The 9,242-nt window shown below is 36.5% G+C and overlaps 1 protein-coding gene across 2 annotated transcripts; it reads left to right on the plus strand.

Moving 5' to 3' along the window:
• Positions 1 to 3,002: 3,002 nt before the first annotated feature.
• On the plus strand, positions 3,003 to 9,202 carry anp32a (acidic (leucine-rich) nuclear phosphoprotein 32 family, member A). Of its 2 annotated transcripts, XM_062425055.1 has the most exons (8): positions 3,003 to 3,348; positions 6,728 to 6,877; positions 6,962 to 7,084; positions 7,193 to 7,391; positions 7,518 to 7,624; positions 7,716 to 7,770; positions 7,973 to 7,984; positions 8,790 to 9,202. In XM_062425055.1, exons 1-8 carry the CDS (start codon positions 3,295 to 3,297, stop codon positions 8,909 to 8,911), a joined length of 822 nt encoding a protein of 273 aa, XP_062281039.1. In that variant the 5' UTR covers positions 3,003 to 3,294; the 3' UTR covers positions 8,912 to 9,202. The 2 variants fall into 2 exon arrangements, with proteins under 2 accessions (XP_062281039.1, XP_062281031.1); XM_062425047.1 differs by having other exon boundaries at positions 3,008 to 3,348; positions 7,973 to 9,202.
• The last annotated feature ends 40 nt before the right edge of the window (positions 9,203 to 9,242 follow it).

Below are 9,242 nucleotides of genomic sequence, written 5' to 3' on the forward strand. Positions count from 1 at the left end.
TTTGTATTATAGGCCACATTTAGACAAATCTTTTGGATGGGACAGCTTTGTTCTACCTTTATTATGTAATCAGTTTTGATACTCCATTTTAACTCTGCCATCTGTTGTTATGAAACCACAACACAAACTCTAGACCACTCTACCTCTTACTGCAGAGGCAGAGCGTCAACCTTAAACTGTTGAAGGTTAGGCTCCCAGCAAACTCAAATTTTGCACAATAATATATAATCTTTATATATATATATATATATATATATATATATATATATATATATATATATATATATATATATATATATATATATATATATATATATATATATATATATATATATATGATTGCATAAAATAAAGTTGCATAAAAGAAATGTCCACTTCTTAATGAATGCTCTAATTCAGTGGTATACATAATTAATTAGATGGTCATCACCATACATAATGAGGTGCTTCATATCTGCAGCTGTCAACTGTTAAAAGCTTACTGGACTACCCAAAAGCATCTTGATTTTATTAGGGATCATTAAATGCTACTGAACTTTGTGCACGGTATATTTGCCCCACACTCCCAAAATATTGGTATGCAGTAAATGACACTATCAAAGAAGACAGGCTGAGTCTGAGGTAAATGCTTTACCTGACCTACAAAATTTCCAAAGGAAGCTTTTCAGCAACTGGATTATTAAAAAACCCTAGATTTCACATGAAATTGAATTCTCTGTGCTGCCACACTGTGGGTGAAGTTTGCATGTGCAGGTCTGGCAATGTGAAACAAGACTTCTGGTAGGTGTAGCTGTGGGAGCATCATTTTAGATGTAAATGCTGCTGCAACATGAAGCCCTTGAACTGTCAATGGTTTGATGTAAAAAATAAAAAAATAAAATATATATATATATATATATATATATATATATATATATGGTGATGGTTCTGAAAATATTATGAAAAACATTGGAGGGTCAAAGTACGTCTTACAGTTGTACTGTACAGCTCATTTCATATGGATAACACATCTATCAGTTGTTGATCAGGTCCAGGAATTATTCATGCTGGATTCTCAGTGGGTAAAAACTCATTGTGAAAAAGAACACAGTTGCCCTCTAGTGGTCATGTTCATACTTTACCTTTTAAATGGGTTGGTTGGTCAGTACAGACACATGCTGTGTAGCCAAACCCACAGAGCTTCATTTTAAATTCTAGTAAAGATCCCAACATTTACAACAATACCAAATATGTCAGGTAAAAATGTGTTAAAATACTTTAACTCAGTGCAAACATCATACTGCTTCAACAAAGAGCTGAAACAAGCTGACACATCATTTATATGTGACTGTCAGACAGATTAAATATTTCTCCGATCTTAAATCTAATTAAGGGGAAATAATAAGTTACACTGAATTAGCTTGAATTCTCTACACCAGTCTGTGTCCAGTGTTAAAAACGTATATTAGCTCTCAATTAATCTTAATATATGTTGATTAGCTTGGTGAAGCAGACAGATATACTTATTACACTCTGCATTGCTTTCATTATCTATCAACTGTAAATACCAATTTAATAATACATTTATAAGTTAAACGCCTGATGTTCCCCTTAGTTAAGATTAGCCTCATTAACCATATACTCCATTAGTGGAGGAAAGCTGACAGTTAGTATGCAGTGTATGAAACAGTGAGGAAGGAGGCACGACTGGCAGATTGCCTCAGAGGTTGGCACAAAAAACTGTAAGTGTCTTCACGTCTTATCATGGACATGCACATTATTTATGACGAAGTTACATGAACAAGGATAGAGAGAGAGAGAGAGAGAGAGAGACAGTCCTCCCTGTTGATAACTTTTGGCAGGTATTTCTATTTAGTGGAGAAATACTCCATTTAGGTTAACATATTTTCTCTTGACATTAGACTTTAATTTACTTAAGACAACACTTGTGACTTCATTAGACATGTGGTTTGTCTTAACACTTGGATTAAACCCCATCAACTTTATGTATAATACTTTATTTATAACTGTATCTGTTTCAAACTTATATCAACTGAAAATGAAAAACATTTAACTCTACTGATGGTCACTTGCTCCCCATTACCGGCTTTGCTTCCCCCTTGTGGATGAGCTGTCTATAACCTCAGACTGAGCTCTCCTACCCGCCAACACCACAGATTATTCATTGAGAAGAAGCCACTCAGTGTAGCTCTGACTGCCCAAACTCATAATCCTTTCATTAGTTTCTCATTTGTGTAAATCTCATGAGTCGTGACAAAAAGTGGCTTCACTGCATTTTTTGGAGGGTAATACTGCACATGAAGGGTTGAGTAGCTATGTGTATATTCTTCACATAAATCAGAAAGAATAATAGTTTATTATTTATGGCAGAGAATAATGATGGAACTGTAAACATTGAATTGTAATTTATTGTTAAATTGATTTGTTGCCAGCATTCATAACACTTGTATGTTGTTTAACATACAATACATTGGTTATTGTTTTCTAGTCTGTCTTTATGTATTCTGCTGAGGTGAAGTCAAACAAATGTAAATACCATACTGGCAATTATAACATCTGCATGTTTTAACTTTCATCTCATCTGATAAGACTTTTGGATTTTCAGCTCAGTCTGTACATCTCTTGTGAATATTTCCTTGATTTAAGCTGTTAAATATGTTTTTAATCTTACATTATCTGTTTTCATATGATAATGTGAAAATAAACAAAGTCAATAATGTAGAGGCACAGCAGCTTTTGTCATCATGATTTTTGGGTCAAGTCTGTTGAAACACTGTTCAGTTTTTTAACATGTTTATGTTTTACTTTATTGTTTGTCTTTCTTGTTTTGTGAATAGTTGGACAAATGTGTTCTGAGTATGTGGTTTTATGATAAAATTAAATAAAACCCTATTAAAAAATGCTCTATTATTACCTACTTTAAACAAGGATTTAAGCAGCATGGAGGTTTAACAGTGACACTGATGTAGTCATCATTTCCCTGTGGCGTGTACTCGGTGTAAAAAACAATTTATTATTACATTTATCCATGTAAACTTAAAACAACCAAACCTCACACAACAAAACCCCACCCAGTTTTATAAGGCTGGCTCCATTGGCCTGTGTGTCTGTAAATCCGTTCCCTCTTTATTTGCACGCTGCCATTGGTCGGCGGTGACGACAATCCCGAGACGTGCTCCCGCCCACCGATCGGATCAAGTTTGAATGAACAACAGCAGCCTGTTCTGGAGGTGGTAGTTGCATTTGCAGTAATTATTAACAGTGTGTATCATCTCACGGGTGCGCTGATCCAGGATGGACATGAAGAAAAGAATTCACCTAGAGTTGCGGAACCGCACTCCGTCAGATGTAAGTCGGGCTTCACGTCTCGCTTGGTGATGTTTCACTCTCAGCTAATGGAGAATCTTTTCGTGTGATGTCTTGGCGTGGGGGATACAAAGTTTCTTGCAAGTTAAAAAGATGATGCAGGCGTCGGGTCACATTGTTGCTTTGGGAGCATGTTTACAGTGGGCAGGTGCTGCAGGTGTGTCGGTTCAACTTTTGTGCGGCTCTAAGCTTTTGGTGTGCAGTTTGAGAATGCAGCACAGCTTTTTTTATGCCAGCGGTATAAACAAGGCAAGCAGTATGAGGAGCCATATTTGTAACTTTTGATCTACGAACGCGCCCCTTTTCGTTTAAAACCCCCCTGTTATTCTTATGTACTCGTTGTTTGATGTGATATCTGCATGCTTTGACCGTAAAATTGCATTCACCTGGCGATTTTTAAGCCGTGCACTTGGCGCGTTAGGGATGCGGATACTCAAAGTCATGAAATTATCAATGATGCATAAAGATCATAGCCTCCAACTATCGCCTTACAGCTGCATCCTAGACCCCTTAGTTGCTCACACTAGCTGGCTGAACTAGTCTATTTCTGCAGGAAGTGCATTCAAACAATGTAGCAACACAGCTTACACCGGGGAGATCCTGCAGCCCGTGCAGCCCACAACCGGAGCCACAGTGCGCACAGGCGGCCGAAAGAAAGCGGGGGACCTTTACCAGCTGGCAGCCTGGGCGAAAACACGCAGAGATAAAATACACAAACCCGCCCGCGTCGTCGTTAACTACTGGGCGTTTGTTTAGCCGTTTCCCCCTCGGCTTTGCCCCTCTTCTTTTCTCCTCGACCACCATGAAAACAAGACGGTCAACCCGCGTTGTTGCTCTAGTTTTCCCAGAACTAGGACAAGCCGCCATTTTACTGAGAAACAAAGGCATTTCGAAATACACCGAATATCCCCGTTTTTATTCGACATAGACGACGAACGATTCAGCATACCTTCTTATACACAGAAGTCTTATACACGCCATCAATCCAATCGGCAACTGTTTAGCCCAACCAACAATGAAACGTTTGCCTGGCAGCTATCTAATCGGCTTTAGCTGCCCCTCCTACTCACAAATGACCCTGTGCACGACTCGTAGGTCTGTTTGCCTCCGACTTGTTTTCACTAATGTTGCCTCTGTGCCGCGCAAACACGTCTCTTATTACACTTCTGCTCGGTTAACTAGTACAAATAAACTCACATAAGCCGCCGTAATACGTCTATTTCTACTGAAAAAAGAAAAAAAAGTAGCCAAACGTGATATTTACGTAACGGAAAGTAGAGCCAACGCATCGCGACTACTACAGCGTTGAGATGAGAAGCTGTTAATGGAACGTTGATGTAACGTTTCTCTTTTTTTAATCGTTCCAGTCCTCAGCGCTGATTGGCTGTGTCACGCTCTAGAACGGCACACCTGTGACCGCATATCAGACCTTTCAAATATCAATGCGCTAATACATAATCAACTCATCGAGGATACAATGTGTTCAGGGTTGGGAGGGTTACACTGGAAATGTAATAGGTTCCAGATTACCAGTCACCCTTTTTAAAATGTAATAAGTAATGTAACTATTTGAATTACTTAATCAAAGTAATGTAACTGATTACGGTTCATTACTTTTTGATTACTTTTCTAATTTTCTAACAAATGTTTTCAAGTTTAGGTGTTTTTTTTTCATGGATACTGACATTGATTTATAAGAGAGATCATTTCTTATGGAGCAAGATGTATCTGTCATTTGAAAATGAATACATTAGTTCATGTTTTATGAAAAAAGTCAAGTCTGGCATGGGTTTAATTGGTACTGTGACACCATTTAAGCCCATGTATGCTCCAAATAAGGTCCACGTCATGATTTATTTACAAAATATAAAAAAAATATTGATTTCAAAGAATTAAAAACAGCAATATATGTATTCAGTAACATGTTAAATATTAAAAGATGAGGAAACAACCCTCCGCAAAATCTTAAAGGGTTGACTTCAGATGTAACCACCTTTGTAATCATCAATATTTTCATAAGTAACTGTAATTTAATTACACATTTTTCTCAGTAACTGTAACAGATTATAATTACATTCATTTTGTAATTAAATTGTTTAACCCTGTTACATGTAACTAGTTACTCCCCAACACTGAATTTGTTTATTAGGTTATACATCAGGGACTATGTTGATGGCAGAATAACTTTTAATTGTCTGTTCGTCACTAACAAACACTTATTCAATGTTTTTCTTTTTTTAAGTCGGTGTAGTCACAGTTTTATGAACCAATAAGCAGTGTTAGAACAAAAAAAATCATATTATTAAGGTTAAAACTTGAAATAATATACTATAAAAATACAGAATGTTTATTATTATTATTATTATTATTATTATTATTATTATTATTATTATTATTATAATCTGGTAATGTGATAAATAAGGCTGCAACTAATGATTATTTTTATTATAGATAAATCTGTCGTTTTATTTTCTTGATTAATCAATTAGTTGTTTGGTCTATAAAATGGCATAAAATAAGGGAAAATGTCAGCCACTGTTACCCAGAGCCCAAGGTAACCTCCTCAAATGTCTCGTTTTGTCTTGACCAGCAGTCCACAACCCAAAGACATTCAGTTTACCGTCATAGAGGACTAAAGACACCAGAAAATATCTATAGTTGAGAAGCTGAAATGATAAAATGTTGCTTTTTTTTTCTTCTTAAAAACATTACTCTCAAAATAGTTGGCAGGTAATGCTCGATAACTGATTGATTAATTGACTAATTGATGCAGCTCTAGTTGGATTATTATTACTAATGTAATAATGTGTAAGCAGCACCTAAATTGTGATTTTGGTCAACGTAGAGCCAATTTGAACCACTTTAGATACTGCTCGGTGTTCTAATCTATCACAATTAATTATTTCAGTCAAATTATAGTAGTGGAAGAAAAAGCATAATATGTCCCTATGAGAGGAGTAGAAGTATAAAATGGTAGTAAGTAGAGTACAAGTTCTTGAGTAGATATATTATGTTTGTTTGTGAGTTATTTTCCCCCACTACCTTCAGTCATTGTCACAGCAGATAAGGTTTTGAAATGAATTAATCAGGTAAATAATCCTACTGTAGCTTGCTTGTTAAATAAATAATTTAACTTTTAGCTTTTGACCAAATCAACTTACTACAAGTACAATCAACCTCAATAGGAATAAGAGCTCAATGTCATCAATTATATAACATGTACAATTTTTATCAAAGGATTTTAGAGAGAGACTGATCAGATTTTCCCAATAGGTTATATTTTGTGTACTCCTGTAAAGATTTTTAACTATTTTCTTCAAATTTGGCAAACGCTGACCACATGTATCTGTCCATTTTCTAGGTCAAAGAACTTGTGCTAGACAACTGTCGCTCGAATGAAGGCAAGATCGAGGGTCTAACAGATGAATTTGAGGAGCTGGAGTTTCTAAGCACAATCAACGTCGGACTGACAACAGTTGCCCACTTGCCGAAGCTAAATAAACTCAAAAAGGTTGGTGTCTTTCTACACAAAACATATCTATGATTTAAGCTGCAATATGTTTTTGCATATTTTGATTATTTAATTGATCAACAGCTTGAACTCAGCGATAACAGGATCTCAGGAGGGTTGGAAGTGCTGGCGGCGAAATGCCCCAATCTCACACATCTCAACCTCAGTGGCAACAAGATTAAAGACCTCAGCACAATAGAACCATTGGTAAGCAGAGACTCTGAAATAATTGTAAAAAAATAAAAGTTCACTATACAAAGCAGTAGAGCATTATTGAGCTGCATTATTTATAACATGTGCTATTCCTTCTGACAGAAAGAATTGGGGACCCTGAAAAGCCTAGATCTGTTTAACTGTGAAGTGACAAACCTGAATGAATACAGAGACAATGTATTCAAGCTACTACCCCAGCTCACGTACCTGGACGGGTATGACAAAGACGACAAAGAGGCACCGGATTCCGACACCGAGGTTTACGCAGAGGGTTTAGATGATGACGAGGACGATGAAGACGGTCAGTCTGAGGCTACAGCCAAAGTGCTTCATATACATTTGTGTGGATAGACGTCTTCTTTTTAAAAAAAATCATGTTTTTGTTTTGCACATTTGGCTAATAACAACTGGTTTCACCCAGATGTAGATGAGGAAGAGTATGATGAAGATACAGCACCAGGAGATGAAGAGGAGGAAGAGGGAGAGGATGATGAGGAGGAGAACGAAGAAGATGATGATGACCTCAGTGGAGAGGTGGGATGAAAATAAGATGACTAATTGTTTCAGCTCTTAAAATGTTCAGTTCTTTATAACCATACTAACTTTTCTTCATCTTTTTATGAAGGAGGAAGAGGAGGAAGATCTGAATGACAAAGAGGTCGACGATGAGGATGAGGAGGGTGAGTAAAACTGGCTGATGTTACCTCAAACATTCAGTAAAACACTTTATTTATTTAGTCCACCATAAAGTTGATGGAAGGGAAAATTGCGTACACATAGCTGTTGTTAGGAGGCATTAATACCTGAAAGAGAAACTCGACAGGAAACAATTATGTGCTTGAATCTGGTGTTTGTGTCTTAAATGTGACTCTTATCTTCTAGAAGAGGAGCGAGGTCAGAAGAGAAAAAGGGAACTGGATGAAGAAGGGGAGGAGGACGATGACGATTGAGAGTCCTTTTGAAGCTAAGTTGTGAACTGTTTTAAACTTGTATCTCCCAGTCACTTCCCAATAACCCTATGTATTTTTCCCCCAGTTTCATATTGCAGTAGGAGTGGTTTTTGTTATTGGCCAGTCAGGTAGAGGGGGTCGTCTGGAGAAATAAGTTATACAGTTATCTACCTTTGATGCTCCCGTGTTCCAGTCTTTACAGTCCACTTTTAACTGTTTTGTGGACACAAATTTTGTAATATCAAATAATGGCAAAGATAAACCTTTTTAAGAAATGTTTGTTTTCTCACCGTTTGTGTAAAACCCGTTTCTGATTACTTCTGTATTTTAAGAACCCCCCCCCCTCCCTTCAAAAGAAAAACACAAAACCAAACAAAAAAAGAGTGCATGTCTAATACATTTTAAAGTCAACTACTGGATTTCATGTATGGCTGTCCTCTCCTCGTCTTAAACTTCTTTTTTTTTTGCATTGTACTTCTCTCTCTTTTTAAAAAAAAAAGTAAGTTATGTGTTTGTAGTGTCACCAGTATGCTCTCTGCTGTCCTGGTGTGAAACTTCTGTCTGAACATGCACAGTGTGACCCTCACAGGGCATATTTTTAAATCATAGCAAAAAAATGTCTGCCCTTGTCAAAGCTGCTCCTCCTCCTTAAACCCTCAGCTTTGATAGTTCGGAAATTACGTGTTCTTGTAAATAATGACCAAATCTATTTTTTTGTATTCTCTTTGATGACGGCAGACATTGAACAGACAACTGGGGTGAAACTATGAATTGTAATAAGATATTAAATATGTATGCTGCTTTATCTAAAACACGCAGTGTGAAATTTCTTGAATCTGAACATAACTTTGTATGCATAATCTTTCCATAAAGAGAAATGTTCAATATCTGAATTCATTATCGCTTTTTCCATGTTCTTTTCACACAGGTGGCAATGTTTGAATTTGTAGTGGTAGTGTTGAGAAGTTCTTGATATAAATGGAGGTTACATCTGCAACTATGTGCATTGAAAATGTATTGTTTCAAAGTGTAAACTCTGGAAAACGGTCAGTTATTTGGACTTTGTTTTCACTATTATATGTAATGGTCAAATTGGCCTACCTCAGTGATTATTCACTCTTTGTTAAATCCACTGTCATCAGCCAAATTATGTTTCTTTTTCCCTCCCATTCACTTCAATAAATCCCTTTTTATATATGTTT

This window comes from Scomber scombrus, chromosome 1 (assembly GCF_963691925.1).
Source record: "Scomber scombrus chromosome 1, fScoSco1.1, whole genome shotgun sequence".
In the NCBI taxonomy this organism is placed as follows: Eukaryota; Metazoa; Chordata; class Actinopteri; order Scombriformes; family Scombridae; genus Scomber; species Scomber scombrus.

Coding starts and splice junctions, on each gene's coding strand:
- anp32a (XM_062425055.1), top strand. CDS start 3,295: ATGGACATGAAGAAAAGAATTCACCTAGAGTTGCGGAACCGCACTCCG. Junction 6,878..6,961: donor AGCTAAATAAACTCAAAAAG/GTTGGTGTCTTT, acceptor ATTGATCAACAG/CTTGAACTCAGCGATAACAG. Junction 7,625..7,715: donor ATGATGACCTCAGTGGAGAG/GTGGGATGAAAA, acceptor CTTTTTATGAAG/GAGGAAGAGGAGGAAGATCT.